The 22,031-nt window shown below is 43.3% G+C and overlaps 1 protein-coding gene across 1 annotated transcript in view; it reads left to right on the top strand.

Annotated features, from left to right (window-relative positions):
• Positions 1–20,729, top strand: part of LOC308376638 (disintegrin and metalloproteinase domain-containing protein 9-like) — a 36,181-nt gene extending 15,452 nt beyond the window's left edge. Inside the window, exons 5-23 of the mRNA XM_080853048.1 lie at positions 6,957–7,033; positions 9,284–9,509; positions 9,818–9,883; positions 10,386–10,457; positions 10,678–10,847; positions 11,002–11,083; positions 11,852–11,985; positions 12,177–12,348; positions 12,547–12,639; positions 12,857–13,052; positions 13,459–13,564; positions 13,880–14,063; positions 15,018–15,098; positions 15,250–15,355; positions 15,569–15,710; positions 16,605–16,680; positions 17,073–17,102; positions 18,095–18,162; positions 18,358–20,729. Of these exons, the coding sequence (XP_080709174.1) occupies positions 6,957–7,033; positions 9,284–9,509; positions 9,818–9,883; positions 10,386–10,457; positions 10,678–10,847; positions 11,002–11,083; positions 11,852–11,985; positions 12,177–12,348; positions 12,547–12,639; positions 12,857–13,052; positions 13,459–13,564; positions 13,880–14,063; positions 15,018–15,098; positions 15,250–15,355; positions 15,569–15,710; positions 16,605–16,680; positions 17,073–17,102; positions 18,095–18,162; positions 18,358–18,418 (2,142 nt within the window). The 3' untranslated portion in view covers positions 18,419–20,729. The remainder of the gene's footprint in view (positions 1–6,956; positions 7,034–9,283; positions 9,510–9,817; positions 9,884–10,385; positions 10,458–10,677; positions 10,848–11,001; positions 11,084–11,851; positions 11,986–12,176; positions 12,349–12,546; positions 12,640–12,856; positions 13,053–13,458; positions 13,565–13,879; positions 14,064–15,017; positions 15,099–15,249; positions 15,356–15,568; positions 15,711–16,604; positions 16,681–17,072; positions 17,103–18,094; positions 18,163–18,357) is intronic.
• Positions 20,730–22,031: the final 1,302 nt, after the last annotated feature.

Raw genomic sequence — 22,031 nt, 5'->3', positions numbered from 1 at the left:
GTTGTATGAGACGGTCACAGCTGGCCCTATCATCCCTCTCGCAGAAAATAGGATCCAGATGCAGGAGAGGCCTTCCCCCGATCTTTGGGGGTAGATGGTTGCAGAGTTCTCTGAAAAGGAAAGGAAATGTGCATCTGAACAGTTAAGAAGATAAGGGCCGCTGTGAGGTCATTTCTAGCACTAAGATGCATTGTTTTTCCTGGAAACTATCTTGAGTACGTCAGTTGACCTATTACTGTGTGTTTCTCTGGAAGACGTGTTTAGATTACAGATTGGACACTTCCTCATGCAGATGTGCATTACACTTCTCACACTGAGATGAACCTTGATCATTTCTTTGAAATCTTGTTCGTCATGCTGACTCATTATTAGAATGTGCAACAGCAGACATTAACATTGTGTTGTTGTGTAAGTAGACCAGCAATAAAGTTATAAATAAAGTTATAAATATCACCATTCCAGTGTAGTGAGATTGTGAGTCAGATATTTGATTAATCAATAACTAGTTTTTAGGTTAGCGCTCCCTTGTGAAATATAAAGAGTTACGAAAATGAGAGATACAATATATGTTTACACAAGTGATGGAACAGATGGAGATAATAATTAATTGGTGATTATTATACGGCTCTTCAGAATGTTCCAAAAAGTACCGTTGATTTGAATGGGCCATCCCTACGTCATACCCATACATTAATTCCTGCTAACAGACCTCTGCGAAAGATAATCACCGCTGTCATTGGCAACGGGTTTTGTACTATTAATTCACATCTTTCATATCATTCCGCCAGAAGTCCAGTCATTTTAACGCAACAATAGAGAGTAATTTGAAGTCAGCAAGTAATGGGTTGCTATGCAACACCTGAAACTTCAAAGTTCTATTTGCTTGAAGAACTATTTATTTCTAAACGGGACACATGAAACGGCACCTAAATCATTAAAAAGAGGTATGTTGGAGGAATGTCTTCTATCGTTTTTGGCAAGTACCCGTATAATAAGCGGGATAATGTATTGTCCGTCGGTCATTCTACAAAAATAATTCCCTTCAGGACGAAACAACACCCTCCGCTGCGCGTCGGGGTGTTGTTCGCCCCGTCGGGAATTATTTTTGTAGAATGACCTCCGGACAATACATTATCCCTTACTTAATAAAGGGCCAACAAGGCCTAACATGAGGGGGAAATCTCACTTACCCCTATAAAACATCAAAACATCACCCTTTAGTACAGCTTTCATTCTAGTCACTGCAGGTGGTTTATGTGACTTAGACTTTTAGGATGGGTGTGGAGTTGTCTCAGCGACAGAGCTGTGTGTTGTGTTTGTGTTTGTTGTTTTTTCTTGTTTGTGATTTCTGTGAACTCATTGCTGTGACTTTTTCCTTGGCCAGACAGTTGACATTTCTTTTCAGATGTCTTGGCAACACTGTTGTGCTCCCAGGCCACCACATAGACCAGGCGGAGGAAATTAATCTTTAGGGCACTAGCATTCTGAACCCAATAAATCACATGTCTAGAGTTAACTTCCTGTGTAAAAACAGTTAGTGTTCTACACATCATCATAGTTTGTATGAAATGAACCTTTAAAAGTGTCTTGGAGTGGCAAGTACTTCCTGCATTCTGTGAAACACCATAAAGAAGAAATCATTTTTATTTCCCTCTGCTAGGATTGCATTTGCCACTGTTGGAAGGTATTATACTCATGAAGCTCAGCTTTTGTAGTTGTTCAATTCCCAGGTCAGTGTTCATGGGTCTCTGATGGGATCCCTATAAACTACAGCCTGTAAAAATCCAAGCCTACGCGTTCTTGACTGGGGTCACCCGAAGCAGACTTTTCAGCCAGTGTTCTCATGGAAAGAGACAGAAGGGCCTGGTGTTCTTGGGAAATATTGCAGGAAAACAAACAATTGGTTCGGCTCGCATTTTGCAATGATGGTTTTAAACCCCTGAGGTGAACTCAACAACTCTAAAGCTACAAATACTATGATCAGGGTTTTGAATTTGTGTTGGCTTTGTGTTCTTCTCAAGGATTCTCATCAAGATGACAAACGCATGAAACAGTAGCAGACTGATGATAGCGTGCACACTATGTTTGCTGTGAAACAATGGTGGATTGTTTTTTTCACCTCATGGTGATCCTGTGCCCTTCCTTATAAGTCTCTCTAAGGGCTGATTCAGCACTCCTCGTGGCTACCTCATGTCCCTCTCTGGCCTACCCAGCAGTGTGGAATTGACAGCAGCACCCTACCCTGCCATTTCAGCCAATGTGGTTTAATGTCAGAGTCCACAGGCGACTATGGATTTCAGACGAGGAATGCCACCAGACACAAATGTCCCTGTGCTCCATCCTTCGGTCCGAATGCCGCTGCTCGTGCAGAACGAGTCACTAAGTGGTCAGTGGACTCACATTGTTGCTCTCCTCAAGAAGTGCACATTCCAGTCACACAAAATGCTTTGCAATTGTGTTGAGATGCCAACCCTGCACTAAATAGACTTCACTCATGCAGGTCAACAGCAGGCTTTCAAAAACAAGGTGGCAGTTCAGGTCACTCTTTAACTGTAAACACCATCCACCATGGCTTCATTGATATATGTCAGCATGACGCCTTTCAGTTTCAAAAGATGGCCCCTGTAGATTTTTATGTTGAAAGGGTCCCTGCTAATGTGCAGACACTCTGTTAGTTCTGTTGGTGGGTTGGTGGGAGAGCCATTAATCTGATGTCCATCTGATGATCAGGCCTCCCCTATGACTGCAAACAAACAAACGCCAGCGTACTGTTTATTTCAAAGTCCATACCATGGACGTTTCCAACATTACTCATGAAAACCCCTCTGATTTGGGACGGAAAGAACTCCAGAACTTCCTGAAACCAACCAGAATGCTACACTGTACCAGCTGGGTCCGAATAACTTAGGCCTACCAGTTTACAGATTTTGTATTTTAATGTTTTTTCACTGTTCAACTGAGAGGGATCAGTTGACTCCAACATCGGTATATTGCAAATGAACAGCAACAGCCTACCGCATCCTCCCTGTGCCACAGTCTGTGTGCTAGTAGGACAGTCGCCAGGTATAGCCATTAAGATAAATGTCCTTTATCCTCCGTTCTCTGCCTCCCTCTTGGTCCCCCCCCCCCCCCCTCTCTCTCACTCTCGTGTGTTGAGGTCATCTGTGATGTACATTGTGGCATAATTGCTTTTGTCAGTTGAAAACAGCCTCAGTGCTTCCCCTGGATGAGACCATGGAGAGGTCTCTAGAGCTAAGGCAAGGTGATTAGAGGGTCAGGCCCTTCAGAGTGTGTTTGTGTGTGTGTGTGTGTGTGTGTGTGTGTGTGTGTGTGTGTGTGTGTGTGTGTGTGTGTGTGCGTGTGCGTGTGCGTGTGTGTGTGCGTGTGCATGTCTAGACGTGTTTGATAAAGGAGTGTTCCTGGTTGCCTCCTGTAGGAATCCCAACATTCTTTTCATTCCAGACTTGAGAGCCCGTCAATACTCACTGTGATTAAACACATCTGCTTACTAATCACTCATAAGCTCTTCACTACATACTCAGGGGACGTTTAAATGAATCATGCAAGAACAATCTGGAAGCATTCCATATATGGAGATTGTGTTAAAAAGCCGATGAATGGGAAGACAGAAGAGAAGACAGAACTCCACGTCAGAGTCACCCTCAGCAGGGCAGGCGCTCACCTGAAACACTGAGGATACATGTGGAGATGAGAGGGTAACCTTGGAAAGGAAATATTAGTTTGGAAGTGTAGAAGGGGGAGGGGAGGGATGCCTATCAATACACACCAGCGCTTGGCACTTTAAAGTCATGGACATAACTCTGACCAGTACATGGTGGTGGAAACAAGCCTCCGGGTCTTGATGAAGAAGACTGCACACACAAACACACACACACACACAATCACACACCACACAGATACACACACACATGCACTGTATGCACATACAGATTTATCAAAAAATACATAAGCTATTCAATTAAATGTTTTTTAACAAACTCACGACATGGGAATTCATCTGAGGCATCTGGAAAAGACTGTGAGTCCTGCCATATTGTTTATGAACAAAATTACACTCAGGCCAAATGATGGAATGACTTGGCATCTGCTTCTGGCATTTGGTCCCAAAGCTCTTTTGCTGTGAGTCTGGACAGACACACACACACACACACACACACACACACTGCACGCACACACACACACACACACACACACACACACACACACACACACACACACCAGCGCTTGGCACTTTAAAGTCATGGACATAACTCTGACCAGTACATGGTGGTGGAAACAAGCCTCCGGGTCTTGATGAAGAAGACTGCACACACACACACACACACACACACACACACACACCAGTGAGACAGCGCTACAGCAACATATAGGATGCCAACACTTGATGACAAACAGAGAGACGTGGCAGTCCACAATAAGCATAGCGTAGAGTTGCAACACAGAAACCTTTGCAAAAACGACAAATAGAAGGATAAGAAAATGCTATGGATCCTGAAAAGCAGGACAAGGAAAAGTGATGTTTTCTGGTCTATGGTCTGTGTTAAAGAACGTGTGAGAATACTTTTAGATGCAATCACACAGTTGGGAGTGAGAAGCCATTGTACAAGTTTATGTGTGTGTGATGACGGGGGGTAGTAACTCCTCCCAGTGTGTGCAGCTATCAAGGTTTGGCCAGAAAACATACCTCCAACCTGACACACGAGGAGAGAAAGTGCCGGAAGGAAGAGCAAATTTGAGGGAGGGCTTAAGGAAGCTACTCAGGAGCTCCTGGGACCAGGCAGGAAGCGTGTCTGTGTTGATCTGACACTCCTCCGAGCGCAGATTGCCATCTTCCCAGAGAGTAATAAAGCTTCCTCAAACATTGTGTGCATTTTGATCTCTGGGGCGAGGCAGCAGGAGTCCGGAGTCCTGGTTTCTCCAGTCACGCCAGAGGACTCTGGGGAGGAATGATCAAGGAAATCACTCTGCAATTAAAGTTGAGTTCAATAGACATGAGTCTGCTTGTGGCCCTGGCCTGGTGCAGTATTTTGCTCCCAGTTAGCTGGGGCGGTCGAGTGACGGTCATGGTCATGTTCATGTCATGTTGTTGTGCTACACACTACTACAGTGTTTCAAACCTAGGGTAGGCTGGACAGTGCTCATTACTAAACAGGCTGTAGGCTTTCACTGTCCGCTCGGACACAAGCCTTTTGTCCCAGATAAGTGGCACCCAAGCCCTCAAGGGAGAACAGTCTCATTTAAGGTCGTTGTTTTCTCTCTGTCCTCCTCTTCACCCCTCTATCTCTCTTTCTCTTTCTCGCTCTCTCTCTCTATATCCCTCCCCTCTCTCTCTGTCCCAGCACTCTCTTGATCTATCGTACAGTATAGTCTCAATCAATTAATTGGTTTTACACATCCACCCCCTTTGTCTCTGTGTGTGCTGCTCATTAAAATTTCGGGGAACTCTGTTATACATACACACATGCTCCATTTTACGAGTAATGCTTTGGATAATTGTGTGATCCTCCCAAGGGACACGGGGGAAGGGGGGGGTTAGAGAATCTGAGTAGGCAAAGTAAATACCACCATCTGTGAACTTGAAAAATGACCGATGAATGAAGAGGGCTTTCCAAACAAAATATGAGATCATCCGCTGACTTCATGCATTGCCTATGAGGCTCTATGGAGGAAGGTAGGGTACCTGGGCCTGCTTCATCCAACATGATAGCTAGAATGTAATGGGCTATGGGAAGCTGTTATGGAACACTTAGTGCCATGTCCATGTTTGTGTGTGTTTATGTAGAATACATGTGAGGTCTAGTGTCTTCCGCAGAGAAATGAGGTGTGAGTGAGTGCACAGGTGTAGATGGTCACATTTCAGCACACATATGGAAACATTCAAACACATGTGTTTCAGTGGTCCTAGAATCAACACTACCAGTTCGTCCCCACCATCAGTCTCAGACCCCTTGTTGTCTATCTGTCTGTCTATCTGTCTGTCCCTCCTCTGCACTGCCCTGCTCACACATCAGCTGACCACTTCACCTCACGCTCAGCCACATTATTTATAGGCTGCCTCTCCGAGTCACCGCCATGCATCTTTAACTCCCACACCGGTTTGATGCCGTTATGTAATCTGCCTGTTGACAGGTGACGCAGGGACGAGAGCAGTGTCTATAATCACCTCAGGGGTGAGATGGAGGCTCAGGCTTTGTGTTTGTTTCAGCCTGGAACAGGCCTTTGGCTGTGAGGCGAGGCTGTTTTTACATGTGATGATGGAGTGAGACTATTAAATCTCAAGCGCCGAAACAACAAGCGAGAGAGGGGGAGGGGAGAGAGAGAGCGCAATAACAAACTGCCCTTACCTTGACATGGCATTTAGATTTAATTGACTTACAGGAATACATACGCGTCTGCGCAAAAAAGAAAGAGGTCTATTTTAATTTAATTTTGTCCCTTTGTATATGAAAATTGACAGAATTAAATAAAAAGCAGATGGAAGCGTGGACAGAATCTTTGCTAAAATGTTAATGTATGCATCATTTGTCGGTTTCCAGCTGTGCTTGAAGTAAATAGAGAAATAACACAATGAGTGTGTGTACGAGCAAGAATGAAAGCCTGTTACCCTGACATGGCATTTGCATTTAATTGACTGTTAGGAACAAATATACGTATGTAGGTAGAACAGAAAGAGGTTTATATAGAGGTTTTAATTATTATTGGTTTCCTTTGTGTATGAAAATGGACAGAATTTAATAAAAAGCAGATGGAAGCTGTGGACAGAAACCTTGCTGAAATGTATTTTGTAGAACTAACCCTGACTACAGGAATCTTTTCATTTGAAGTCTTAAGAAGTCTTTTTAGTTTGTGATTGAACTAATGGTCCTTTTTCACTTTCATCCCCATTCTATCTCTCCCCCTCTCTCTCTATCTCTCCCCCTCTCTCTTCTCCTCAGAATCACTGCCACTACAGAGGCTACGTGGAGGACGTGGAGGGCTCGTCTGCTTCTCTCAGCCTCTGCTCCGGACTCAAGTAAAGTGTTCCTAACAAACCTTCTGCTGCTGTTGTGTTTGATGAGGAGTGCCTTTCATCTACAGTCCTTGGTCTTGATAGGAAAGTGCTTTTAGTCTGCGGCATCTGTTGTAGCTTGAGAGACAATAGGCTGCCTGTAATCTAACTGAATCTACAGAGCTAAAAGATATGAAACTAGAATGTGGGGAAGCTACTTTTTGTGGGACTTCCAGCTAACATGAGGATGCATGATCTTGTGGTTACCCACTTTGCATGGCATTTCTCTTCTTCTATGGAGAACATGGTGGGCTGCTGTAGTGTGTTGTGGAGTGTAGGGGGATTGCCACCATCAGTTAAAGAGCAGGTGGATTACTGGCTACTGGTCTGTCTCTCGGGGGCAGCTGATGGCAGCTCTGCCGCTAAGAGCAGAAAGGTGGACAATGGAAGGAGTAGAGGATAGAATAAGAGTGTGAGAAAGAAAGAAAGAAAGAGGAAGAGAGAGCAAGAGGCTGATAGCCACAGGGGGCGTATAATTGGACAGACAGGAAGAGCTCAGAGGAATTATCTATTTGTGCACAAACACGTAAATCCTCATATGGCAGGAAGTGATCTCAGTGGTCAGTAAATAATAACGGCTAACCGTAAGAAGCTGAATAGGCTTTCGGCCATTACAGCGCTGCTCCTTCCTGACTCATTCTTCCGTCTCAGTCCCCCAAGGCAAAGCATCATGGCCTCCACGCTGTTCATCACGTCAGGGGTATCCTGTCACAGCTTCCTCAAGCCTGCCAAGAGTCAATTTTTTTATGGATGGCTACAAGTGCCACATTTCTTGTCAAATTAGTTATGCTAAGCCATTAGCAATTCTGCCAACACGGCAGTTCACCTCTTAGGTAACAAACATCAAAGGGAGACTGTCGGGCAGTCACTGTCTGGAAGCTCCAAGGGCTTCCCGCCAGTAGCTTTTAGTCCTTAGTGTTTTGAGGGGAAAGCATCAGAGGGAGGACTGTGTTGCTCTTCACTGTACTCCACACAGCAAGGGGAAACCAAAGAAACAAGGAATTAAGAGGGAAATGAGTTAGCTTGGCATCTAGGTTCTTTTGTCTATCACATGTCAAAGACCGGAAGACGTGGTAACTTATTTACTGCTGATTCATTCATGTTTATCTTACGGTCACCTGCCCTTTTGTCACAGTTGCACAAGTGAATTATCAAGGGCCTGATTGATGTTTTCCTGTTGGCTTGCACTGCATCTGTGTGTGTGTGTGTGTGTGTGTGTGTGTGTGTGTGTGTGTGTGTGTGTGTGTGTGTGTGTGTGTGTGTGTGTGTGCGTGTGCGTGTGTGTGCGTGTGCGCGCGTGTGTGTGTGTGTGTGTAGTTTGTGCAGTGTTTCATTTTGTTGTTACCACCCTCTGACGAAAATAATGAGAGGAAATTGAGTATCATGTAAATTCGATCTTAGAGTGATGAGCTGTCTTCCATTTTCCACAAAAGCAATTAGGATTTTCTATTTTTACCTCCCCTCCCCCCTTTTTGTCTTGATCCAGTGAGTGTAACAGGAAGTGAGCTTGGTTGTCCTGAGTCATGAGACCAGGCTTTTGCTTCAGTGACACTAAAGAGCAGAGTTGCCCGCTGGTCAGCGATGTTGATGTGTTTGTCTAAGTAGCCAGAGTTTTGACCTTTAAGGGCTCACTGGCTTGTTCACACCGAATAGCTCTGAAGGGGTCAACTAAAAGCCAGCTGTTCTCTCTGATGCTTCATTGGTTGTTCCCTTTGTAACACTTTTAGGTTACAAGGAAATGAGTTGCCACCCAAATGGTTAATGGGTAAAAGGGTTCTATGAAAAACCTATGAAGAGGGAATAAGGGTATGAACATCAAAGTTTGCCCATTTTTAAAACGACCAGTTTAAAAAGAGTCCCTGTGAAAGGGCTATATCCAGTACCGATTTGTATAAGATAAAATGTTTCTTTCAGTACAAGTAATACTTGAATACTGTTTCCATTTCACCTCCGCTAGCACACCACTCGGTGACCTCTTTACTCAAAACCCCAGTGCCCTCTTTTTCTAGAGTGAACTGTGAATTCACATCACCACCCCACACCACGTCACTACAGCCTACCTTCACAGTCAAAGTGAAAACATTCACTGAATATTACAAAGTGAAAAGTGTAAGAAACCCATCTTTAATTTAAATACTATTGAAACTTTTTTGTTTTTCTGTGTGTGTGTGTGTGTGTGTGTGTGTGTGTCTGTGTGTGTACTTCTGTATTTAGCGGGCGGTTAGTTATTGGCAGTTCTACATTTGGGATCGAGCCTCTGGAGGGTTCCTCTGACTTCGAGCATGTGGTGTACCGCTTGGAGGATGAGGAGACGGAACCTCTCAGCTGTGGAACGACTCATGCTCATCGGCATGACGACAACAATACTTCTTCCACCGACCAGACCATTGGCCACTCCCAAAGTGACTTATTTGGGGACACTGTCAGTCATTTAATCAGAGTGAGTGTGTGTGTATGTTAAAATGAATAGGATGGTGTGTTGTCGAGTCTTTAGATGCTAATCTGTGTGTGTGTGTGTGTGTGTGTGTGTGTGTGTGTGTGTGTGTGTGTGTGTGTGTGTGTGTGTGAGAGAGAGAAAGAGAGAGAGAGAGAGAGAGAGAGAGTACAGAGCAATACTGCACTGAGTGTGCTCAACCCTTGGATGTGTATCTGTTTATATGTGTAACGTGCTGCCTGTGTATTTCTCTGGTTGTGTATGATTTCAGATGTATAATGTGTGTGTGTATGTGTGTGTGTTCTTTCTCCTAGAGCAAGAGGGCCATAATGCAGCAGACCCACTATGTGGAGCTCATGCTGGTGGTTGATGTAGAGAGAGTGAGTAATCACCACCTACACCACCCTATCACTCCCCTCATCACCAGCACTGTTCACTTTCTCTCTCACAACCCACTATTATCCTCTGCACCACACTTAGCACGTCTATCATCTTTTTGATTCAACGCCAAGCAGTTGCAGTTGCTGGAGAGTTTCTCTCTTTGTTTCCCCTGTCAGAGGGCTTATGGGTAAATCATAGGCTCTTCAGTCTTGTTAACAGAGCACAGCAGATTGTTGAGATCCTGTTTCAGTTGGCAATGGGATTAGTGTGGATGGTGGAGCCCAGTAGCTGAACTGATAATTGGACCCCCTGCACAGATGATGGGTTTATGGGTGGGAATGTGTGGTGGATTTGGGGTTTAAGCTTTGTTGGGTGAGAAATTGTTACCAACGTTACTGCCTGCAAAAAAAAACAAAAAACTTTCACATTTCACGTTCTTCATTTTCTTTGCTCCTCTGTCTTTCCCTGCACCCTGTGCTAATCTGCTGTCCTCGCCCACAGTTTAACTTCAATAACAGGAACGACACCTATGTTCGAGAGGAGATGGTCCAGCTAGCCAACCACCTTGATAGTGTAAGTGAGGAGATGTTGTGTAGGTGTGTGTGTGTGTGTGTGTGTGTGAAAGTATTTGAATATTTGAAGTTATCTCATGGTCTCCTGTCTCTAGTGATATAAACTCTGCTCTTGATTTGCTTCTGTGACCTCTGAGACCCTGTAATAACCTTGCTCTTTTCGCCACCATCATCTGTTTTTTCCACCTCCTCCTCCTCTCTCTCTCCCCCTATCTCTGTAGATGTATGAGCAGCTGAACATCCGTGTGGTGTTGGTGGGGCTGGAGATCTGGACCGCAGGGAACCCCATCAATATGGATGGCAATGCTGGGGATGTCCTGGGTCGCTTCGTCGACTGGAGGAAGGAGCATCTGTTGCCACGCCGACGTCATGACAGTGCCCAGCTCATCCTGTACGTGTGTTAGCATGGTTGTGCAACAAGACATCTTTTGGCTATGGTCATATATCTCTTCCTGTGTATCATTGTTTATCTAACTTTGCTACTCTCCTGTCATCCCCTCTCTTTTTTTTCTTTCTGTTCTCTATTATTCTCTTCTCTGTTGCAGTAAGAAGGGCTTTGGAGCTACAGTAGGAATGGCCTTCATCAGTGCGGTGTGCTCCAGTAACCATGGAGGAGGCATCAATTCGGTAATGTAACAAGTGCTGATTGGACCATTAGCCAGCCCATCATCTATTCTAAAGAACCCGCAACACTACAAAGACAACTATAATACATTAATAAGTGCCTTGCCATGTAGTTATTTATGTTCAATTCCATGTAAGATGTGCCACCCGATCTTCCAGGCTTTTCCTTCTACTCCTTAGTTAGACTGTTGTCAGCTTGTACTCTTAACCTGAGGGCTGCGTACACCAACCGTCTCAGGAGGTTCCTTATTTGCCATTGTTACATTTTCAGTTGGTCGTGTATTAACTGCACAGCCATAAGCAAAGAGTCAGTTTGCATACCGGAGCTTTTGCAGATCAGTGCCTTGACACGTTGCCCATAGAGGAACTGAAAAACATGGCCTCAGGTCATGATGAGCAGGATGCTTTGCAACTCCTTTAGTGTAATTCCTCCCCTTCCAAAAGTAATCCAAATACCCACATTGACATTAACATACACATAAATTGGCTGTGATATGAAAACAGCTAAGGAATGTCTTCCACTTTAGTGAAGGATCAGTATTTGTATGACATACAAACATACTCCTCCACTGCATCCAGCTTCCTTCAATTGCTCAATATGTATTTAATACTGTATCTAATGGCTCGTGTAACTTCATACGTTAAAGTAATTCACAAGTAATATATTTATTAGTCTTATTATTATTATATAATTATTTGGTCTCTGATGACATAATGAGGCAGTGTATCTGGCACATTTAGCTAAATAAATGACACTGCTTCTCTCTGCAGTTCACCAACCACAAGGTGGTCCCCTTCGCCTCTATTGTGGCTCATGAGTTGGGCCATAACCTGGGCATGAACCACGACGATGACCGGCACTGCGACTGCCCAGCAAAGAACTGCATCATGGGCTCTGGTGCCTCGTGAGTGTGTCTTTATGTGCATACATGCAGACTGCTGATATGAGTGTGTGTGTGTGTGTGTGTGTGTGTGTGTGTGTGTGTGTGTGTGTGTGTGTGTGTGTCTGTGATTCAGGGACAGATGAAGGACATATTTGTATCATTCTAAGAGGAGGAAAACCAGAATCAGTATCTCTCTCTGTCTGTCTCCACAGTGGGGCCACTAACTTCAGCAGCTGCAGTGCTGATGACTTTGAGAAGATGGTTCTGCGGATGGGGCGCAGCTGCCTGCTCAACGTGCCCCGGCCAGACGAGGCGTACAGCACACCCTACTGTGGCAACAGGCTAGTGGACCTGGGCGAGGAGTGTGACTGCGGTTCTGAGCAGGTGTGTGTGTGTGTGTGTGTGTGTGTGTGTGTGTGTGTGTGATTTTCAGTGTGTAGATGTTTTCACATTGATGCCATTTGGTTAACTTATCTGATCGGGCCTGGGGGAAACTTAACATCTCTCTCACTCTCTCTCTCTCTCTCTCTGTCTCTCTCTCTCTCTCTCACTCTCTCTCTATCTCTCTCTCTTCCTTCTCAGGAGTGTGAGAAGGACCCGTGCTGTGAGCCAAAAACCTGTAAGCTGAAGTCCTGGGCTCAGTGTGCCGATGGTGAATGCTGCAGGAACTGCAAGGTCAGTAACCACCAGCTCCCTTATGTTACCTCTCACCTCTCCTCCCTTCCTTTCTCCTCTCCTCTAATCTTATTACTGTCTATGTCTTTCTTTCTTCGTCTGTGTTTTCTTCCAGCGACTTTGTGTCCAATTGTTTAACTCTTTGTCCCTTGTTTCCCGGATCTTTCTGTGGGTTCTTTTCTCTCTATCCATCTTCCTCCCTCTCCATCTCTTTCAGTTCCTGCCAGGTGGCTACGAGTGCCGCAGCCGGTCAGACGAGTGTGACCTACCTGAGTACTGCAACGGCTCGTCTCCTGTCTGTCAGGCTGATGTGTATTTGCAGAACGGACACCTCTGCAAGAACAGCCAATCATATTGCTACAACGGCATGTGCCAGCACTACGATGGTCAATGCCAGACCTTGTTTGGCCAAAGTGAGTCCTGCCATGTCATTTCATACCTTCCCAAATCCTCTTTTTATTGTATTTGGTTATCTGTAATGGGGGGGGCAGCGTCGAAAAAATTGTCAGTGTCCAGACTATATTATATGTATATGTACAATAATAATGTCTTAGACAGTAAAAATTAAAAATGTCCTCTGTGCAATCTGTAAAACAATGCTCAGAATCATATGCTGTGTATACTCACTAGTATTATTATACTCATGTTTGTTCCTGTCAGAGTTTAGTTCGTTCAGTGCTTATGTTGTGCCATAACTGTAATTTGGCGCCCTCTTCTGGCAACAACGTTTTCCTTCACCCTAACATGCTTTTTACCTCGCACAGCACACAGGATTTTGTTCATATGTCGCTGTGCACTTGTGCATTTGTATTTTCACAGAGGCAAAGTCAGCTCCAGATGCATGCTTTGAGTTTGTCAACTTTAAAGGCGACCGCTTCGGGAACTGTGGCTACCACGACAGGGGTTACAGGAAATGTGAGACCAGGTCAGAATATAAAACTACACCTACCCTAGCTCAAACTCCCTTATAAATATGCATAGCCCAGTGGGAACATGTGCAGTGAGGCATGTCATGGCTGGTATGTCTGTGTGGACTTGACATTGCATGCACTTAAGAGATAATGTGTTCCTTGAGGGGGATATTACCCGTACTCATGTTCTCCTCACGTTCATACTTTATTTTCAGTACCAACATGTGTGTTAAGCTGTTTGTGTAGACGTGTGTAGACGCATTCACATGGACATAGGGTATGCAGTGTGCGTGGGTATTAGTCACGTGTGTGTACCTGTTCCCCTGCAGAAATGCCAAGTGTGGGAAGCTGCAGTGTGAGAATGTGAACTCGGGTACGGTGTTTGGCATCGACCCCTCCATCATCAAAACCCCCATCGCCAGCACCAAGTGCTGGGGGGTGGACTTCATGCTGGGGCCAGACGTGCCCGACCCGGGCATGGTGAGCGAGGGCACCAAGTGTGGGGAGAACAAGGTGAGGTGGCGTCACCACACAGACGCCAGAGGCACACCACACACACTGTCAAAAACACCTGTACATTTTATACCTCATATATGTATTTTTATATGTCATTTATACGTCGCATACTTGACCAATTTGAAAGGTTTCATTGGCTTGGTATGAAATTACAGCCATTCTGTTTGTTTTGGCCTGTAACTTTTTCAGTTACTGGATTCCAGCTTGGCTAGGATGTAGCTTTGCTGCATCAATCAATATGATTTCAAGTGGTTGGATCAACTTGAAGCTTGCGCCAATAAAGCAGAAAAGACTATGGAGAGATTGTAAATCAGGCATACTAAACCTTATAGGAGATAAGCCATAACATTTTGCCATTGCAATGGCCTATGGGACTGTTCATCATTTTGATATGGCTTTACCACATACCCTCTGATAAAACATATATTTACAATGTAACGTCTTTTATAACTCCAGGAGCTATATAATGGAGTTGTATTTATATTTCAACTGAAACGGTGTCCTGTTTTTTTTTTTTGCATGTGTATTCAGCTGTAAACATCAGCAGGCTTTAACTGAAATAATGCAATTTTGTTATTGCAAAGTAAGGGAAGAATTATATTTTGAAGGCTGTAAGCAATAAATTACAGTAGACCTTAAGGCAGGCTAAAAATTAAGTATTTGTTGAAGACCATAGATGAGGAGTTTGCATGGCACATTTCGGATGAATATTGGTTAAATTTCCTATTCAGTCTTGTGGTTCTTTCATCAGTTTCAGTGCCAGTTTGCCTGACAAGAAGTGCACTGCTCAGGCTCTGATTCCATAGAGGGGGCACATTGTTTGGATGTGTGATAATATTTAAGCACGGTAGAGCCAGATAAATACAGCTCCACTCTGAATATAGTTCATGATTTGCACTCTTTCTGTGTTCTGCCAACGCAGTGTGATTTCACACAGTCTTTTGTCTCCAGGTGTGCTTGAATTATGAGTGCAAAGACGTGGCAGAACTCAAGTATGACTGCGACATGCAGAATAAGTGCCATGGCCATGGGGTAGGACTCCTTTTCTCACTCCCTGTGTCTCTATACCTCTCATTTTAAAAGATCAGGAAAGCAAAACATTATTACATTTTTTAAAGTTTTGAATTAGTAAAATCAAATCTTGGAAACTTTTGAAATGTAAAAGCTTGTGTTCGTGTTGCAGGTCTGTAACAACATTAAGAACTGCCACTGTGATTATGGCTGGGCTCCTCCCTTCTGCAAGGATGAGGGCTATGGGGGCAGCATGGACAGCGGCCCCACGTGGAACGGTAGGACACAGCTGCCTGAGCCAGTACAGGTTCTAGGTTCTAGCCAGTACAGGTTTAGGTTCTAAGGTCCAAGACCTAAAAACATAAGAGGCGGAAAGAAAAACAGCTCCAAACCCTTAGCAGTAGCTGCTCCAGGGCTTGTTCAGACTGTAGATGTCCCTCCCCTCCTCTCTCACTCCCTTTCACACTCCCTCTCTCCATCTCTCTATTTAGATAAGGACACCTCCACGAGGGATGGCCTCCTGGTGTTCTTTTTTCTGATTCTGCCACTGCTGCTGCTGGGTCTGTTTGTGTTCTTCAGACGGAACGAGCTCCGGCAACGTTTCTTTAGACGGAAGCGGTCACAAGGCTACGAGTGAGTACAGGAAGTGATGTGATGCCCAGGTAAAACAGGGGCTGAGGTTGCATGAATTTTCTAGAGGGTGTGTTCCAATAGTCAAAACGTCCCATGTCCCTTCATAACCACTTACCCTTGACCTCGGTGGGTAAACGTCATGAGGTCAAGGAAAAACGTGAAGGAGAACTCACAAGCACTTTGGAAAAGACAACCGCAGTGCCAAGAGAATCACTTTAGCCAACATAATAAGCAGATTTTATTGATGCAGGTCTTTAATTGTGCTGCCATATGGACTTTTGGGATGGCATTATCTCCTTTCCCTTCATGAAGGTTGGTCTAGTGTAACCTAAGCATTAAAGCCCCTTTACCTAGCATAAAGAGAATTCGACTAGCTCTTATTGCTGACACCGGGTCATTTCACTTTGAGACGATCTGACAGCAGCTGAAGTAATTATGGTTATCTCTATAGATGCATTTCATCGCGAGGTCAAAGAATATTGTCAATGTAGAGATAAAGTACATCACATTGTTAGGTAGCATATAAAGTAATCTAACAGGATTAATACAAGTTTATCTAATCTTATCTTATTTTATATAAGCCTAGTATCTCAAGTTGTGTCTTAGGGCAACAGCGGTTAGACATTGTCACAAAAGACACTGTTCATCTGTAGATTATAGCATGTCTGTACTAAATATACCGCTTGGGTGCGACGTATATAACTCTTCACTCAGCAAGTGAATTGGTGTGCTATAAGGCAACTAACTTTATCTCACTCTTTCTACTGTTAATGCAATGAAGTGAGGTAAATATATGAATGGTGCAAACAGAATTATGACAAATGTGGGAGCTATGTGTGACCGTCTCCTGCATTGGCCAACTGGAATCTTTCATTCGTTCTCTCTATTCAACAGGGCTGAACCGGTCCCTCAGGTCAACAACCGAGTCCCACCCTCCCAAAGAGGAAATCCCAACATTGTTAAAAATGGAGTGAGTTACCACACACATCTACCTCTACACACACGGGATTTGGGCAAACTAACATCAATGTACTCACACTGGCACTATTTTTGTCAAGCTAATATCAGAACAAGAGTCATAAAAAGAAGAATCTAGCTATCACTCTTTTCAAATCTAACAGAAGCTCCTTTTACAACTAATGTGTTCAAGATACTGTATGTACATGTTTGTTAACTTGCCTATAATACTATACTAACTGCCTTCGAAGAAACTGATATTGGTCAGTAATCATTGACAGGACAACAGGGCATCTCCATTGACTGGAGATCTCCCATGTCTCCATATGTCATGAATAACCAGTAACACCCTCTATGTAAGCATCTGACTGAGCTTCTCTCTTCTCTCCTGCATCTGATCAAAAGCACCAAGTTCAGTTATTACCACCAGAAGAGGTAAACGACCCACTCCCCACTCCCCAATCCCCACGTATTCTTCCTCGAGGTTGTCTTTTAGCATCACTGCAGCTTCCTCCAGGGGCCTGCTTCTTTCCTCTGCCCTCCTCCTACTTCTCCCTTCCCTGGCCTGTCCGTCCATTTCAGCTCTCCTCTTCACTTCGGTTGCTCTGCATTCATGGGCTTTAAGGCCAAACCCTGACTTAGAAATCCTACTGAACTGTTCTCTGTTTCACACCTTTCTAAGCATCGCCGTAGTGAGCAGCCCATCAGTGTGTGATCAATGTTTAGAAACGTTATGGCTTGAGTTTAATTTCTTCTGAATGTAAGTCCTTGCTGAATTCCCCCAATACTTATTTGAAACCAACATGTTCTATTATTTTTAAATGCCAGCATGTCACTGTGTTTCATAGTGCATGTGAAGAGAGGAATCATGGGACAAAATGTGCATCTGGTTGTTCACCGTGGCGCTTCAGACTAATTCTGTTGGCATGTCGCACTGGCATGTCCCCTAAGAGCATATTATTCATCATTGCTTGGAGTGAGACGTATGCTTTGAATGGAGGGCTTTTTTGGTGATGGTGGCAGGAGCATGCTAGTCGTGTCCAGTTTTTCCTTTACTCTCCTTATTAATGTTGATGGGCGAAACTCTTCATACTCTGTCAGTTTATAGATCTTTTCACCTCACTACTGTTCAGTTTTATTTGCTAAAATAAGAGTTTTGAGTTTTTAATGAAAGAACTGAGAGTTTTTATTAGCCTATTGACTTGTATTACTTGCCTAGTGGTTTGTTGGAGTAACATTATAGTGGTCAAGACGTGTTTTATGTTGCCAAATCAAGGGTGTTAGAGAAGACCCCTTGTGGTCTGTGCCTCAATGATAGCAATATCTTGTAATGAGAAAGCTACAGAATCAGGCTTTGGCTTTGAAATGGAATTGAATTGCTAACGTTTGTGTTTGCCCCGGTGTGTGTGTGTGTGTGTGTGTTGCAGGTTGTTCAGACGGATAGGACCACCTCTTCACCATCTTATGCCCCGAGACCAACTCGGCCACCTGTCAAGTAAGTTTATCGCCCAGTAGATACAGCTGTTAAACACTTTGGTTTGTCTATGTCTTATGTAATGTCTACTAATTCTGACTAGACTGTAAACATATGGAATATTTGTAACAGTTTTTCAGCATTATTCATGATTAACACGTTTCCCTGTCTTTCTGTCTTTCTTTGTCTCTGTCTGTCTGTCTGTCTTTTATCCAGACCCTATCCTGCAGCAACACATCTTGTGCCTCAGAGACCCCCTCCTCCACCTCCTGTATAGCCCACACACTGCAGAGGTCAAAGTGCATCGTGGGACATATGCTGGCCAAGGGTGCTTGAGGGAACGGGGAATGACCTGCCTGCAACAGTCCCCGACCTCTCAATGTTCCTTCCTGGCCTTCCAGTACCGTCTCACAGCTTCAGGACAACAGTCAGCTGTCCAATGGAATCACAACGCTGTCACTTTAACCAGTAAAAACCTCCTGCAATACGACTCAGAGTACAGGGCAGAGCCTCACGAACCCTCGTCCAATGAGCTGGCTCCTGCCTGGATAGACTCCACTGTGTCTACGGCAACTTGCAGATTGTTTTTATCTATTGTTTTGATTATTATGGGCTGCATAGGACCACTATTATCGATTGCACTTCACAGGCTCTGTTCTCGATACACTGCAATAGGAATGTACAGAAAGAAAATCACGAGCCACAAGGATTTAGTGTGGCGTGTTGACATATTGATAGGTCTTGAATTTTCTCTCTTTTTTTGTTGTTGTTGTGATGAGCACTGCTTTTTTCTAAAGAGCCCTTTATCCTTGTGTGGAATGTAAATTGAGCACCTGCTTTGGATTGCAGGCTTATTGTTCCAGGTTAAAGGTTATGCCGCAAGCTGACTGCCATATTCTGCCCCCATCTGCAATTTGATGCATTTTTTTTGTACTGACAACTCACAATGCACTCTGAATATCTTAGAAAAGATCATCAGTGTAAGAAGTCGCCTTCAGGTTTACAACTGACTATTTCACATAGCCTTCGTAAATAGATATACAACATAGTACAGTTATCCTAGCAGTATACAGCATGCTTTCTCACTTTCTTTCCCTTCTTCTCCTAATGCCCAGCTAAGATAGAATCTCAGAGATCTGAGCCTTACAGAAAGCCTCACTTATGCATACGTCAGTTAACAAAACAGTTTGTTAGAAGAAGTAGCCTTCACATGTCCATTCGAAACCAATGGATTCAAAACTCAATCATACAAAAATGACCTGATGATTTTAATGCTGTGATTAAAAATGTTCAATTCTTTGATGATAATATGTGTTCCCGGGCAAGGAAAAAGAGGAGAGTGTGTGACCGCTAGGCTACATGTGCCTTGTACAAGTGGTGATTATATCTGATATGAATTTGTGTTTTACTTTGAACTGCATCACACTTAGCCTTTGCTATACAGCATGTTGAAGGTGACAGCTAACAACTCTGCAGTGAGACCCCGTGTTCACCAGTACACCTGGACCACCCATAGGTCAGGAGAAATCTAAATAGTTCTTGAGTCAACCTCATTATGCTGTACAGAGACACGCATTGCTCATGAATGATCAGGTCTTTGAGATTCTACTTGTTCCTCTCATGAATGCTCATGAATGATCAGGTCTCTGAGATTCTACTTGTTCCTCGCTGATGCATTGATCTTACATTGGATTAAAGCCTCTGAACTCTAGCACTGTGGCACACTGTAAAGTGTTCAGAAAGTTGTGTGATTTATATGACATGCTAAAGACACATGCAGTTTGAATGACAATAATAAGTCAGTTGAGTAATCCTTCTCACATTACTCTGCCCATTGTCTCTCTTTAACTTTATTTCACTTTTATAGTTTTTTTTTATCAATCATTTTCTGTTATGATGGTTTTTGTATTCAAGAAAGGTTAATTGAGCAGTTTTGCTTCACACCTGGACTAATTTTCCATACTCATGGATAGCCATATTATAATTCTAACACTGAGGAAAAAGAAAACCACATTCATTTGATTCCTTTCTTCTGTAAGGGCTTTGTAACAGTAACGGTTCAACATCTGCAAAAAAGACCTAAAGCTGAATATGAGTAATGAGCTTCTCTAAGTCAGATGGATTCAGTAGTTCTTCCTTAGACATGACACTGGTCACACACAAACACACACTCACATTCCCTTAAAACAAATGAGTGCTTTATTATCGTTTTATATTTACTTTCAAACTTATGCAGGCCTACATATACAAATGCAAACACACACACACACACACACACACATTTTTCATCGCAATACTGAATCTCTGGAGATGTCAGATACCCATGGGACATGAGGAGCCACACCTAAGTGTCATGCAGTATTGAAATGAATATATGATTAAATAAATTAATAAATATTATTCTTTATTTGCAAAGAAGGATCGTGTATATGTGACTGATATTCTTATCACCACTATCGATTGGAGTAATGTACTTGTGCAGTATATATTATCTAAGACAGTATACTGGAGGAATTTATTCATTGATGTTGGTTGGCCTGATTGCACTGCATACTCAACTCCGGCTGGCCCCTTTTCTGTGTCTGATTGTGGTGTTATGTAACTGCCATGTCCTCTCTCAAGAGAGACTGATTAGATGCTCGTAAAGTAATGATGGTTGGTTTTGTTACTGCATATGAAAATAAAAATCACTGGTATGTTTTTACATGCTGTTACAAAGGTTTTCTTGTTGGAAGAGATGGTTGTCATGACAAAACGGTTGTCATTTATGTTAGGTGTGTGTCAATCAAATGCCTCATTAATTGAGTGTCTTAAACATGATGAGGGAAATGCAGAGTTGAGAGGACTTTGAATTCACTTGAAGCTGAATGTCCAGTTTCATGTAAACAGCCTCAGTGTTAGTGATTTAATGAAAACATCTGGTAAGCTCCACTCTGTAATACACTTCCAAAATACAATATGCTATTGTCAATGTGAACCCACAAGTATAGGCTACAGATATAGACTATACTGTGAACATTACATTTAAAGTATGTGGACTAAGAAGTTCCGAGAGGTCAGAGAGGGCCAGGTCTCAAACAACAGTAACTGAAACATTGCAAAGATTTTAGATAATCATCCCATGTATTTAAAGCAGTTGTGGCTAGGCTCTCTTTTTTTGGACCATGGACACATTACAGCTGTCAAATAAACTAAGAAAGTCCCATGTTAAATGTTTTATTCCAGTTGGTTCACGTCTTACCTTTAGGTTACCGATACAGATATTTGTTGGGCTGTTTCCTCCCTGCTTTTCTTTGTTGTGTCCATTTCATTCAAATGAATATGGTGTAAGTTCACAACAATGTAAAAAAAGAAGGCAAGCAATATGGTATTTCAGACATAGCTATGTGTGTATGTGAGGTATTTTGTGTGATAAATAGTGGTGGGTAATTGAACGAAGGATACCTTATTAACAACATCATTTGCTTTAGAGGTTTTCCTTAAAAAAAGCCCCTGGTTGTTTGTAGTCATTCAGTTTATCTTTAGTTTAGTTCTTTAGTTAGTTAGTTTACACAGAATGTATGTGGTTTGTTTGATGAATGATGAGATGAGAGTGTTTTGTAGGCATTGCAGGCCATCTAAGAATCAGTCTGAGAATGTCACAGTGCCAGACGGGAGTACCTGTCTGGGTGTGCCTTCATTAAACTGACATTCAGCAGGTATGTTCAGCACTACAGACACACTCGGGCCACACACACGGGCCACTTTCTCTACTTCATAACTCTTAACCTCCAAACACATAGACAAACAGACACATGGTGAAGATTGGAAAACTGCTATTTATTACACATCAAAATGCAATATTGAACTCTGCAATCGCCGGTCCCAAGACCGGTTGCAAAAGGAGGAGG

Source organism: Sprattus sprattus, assembly GCF_963457725.1.
Source record: "Sprattus sprattus genome assembly, chromosome: 15".
In the NCBI taxonomy this organism is placed as follows: Eukaryota; Metazoa; Chordata; class Actinopteri; order Clupeiformes; family Clupeidae; genus Sprattus; species Sprattus sprattus.
The sequence above is the reverse complement of the archived record's forward strand: the minus strand, read 5'-3'. Positions and strand labels throughout refer to the sequence as shown.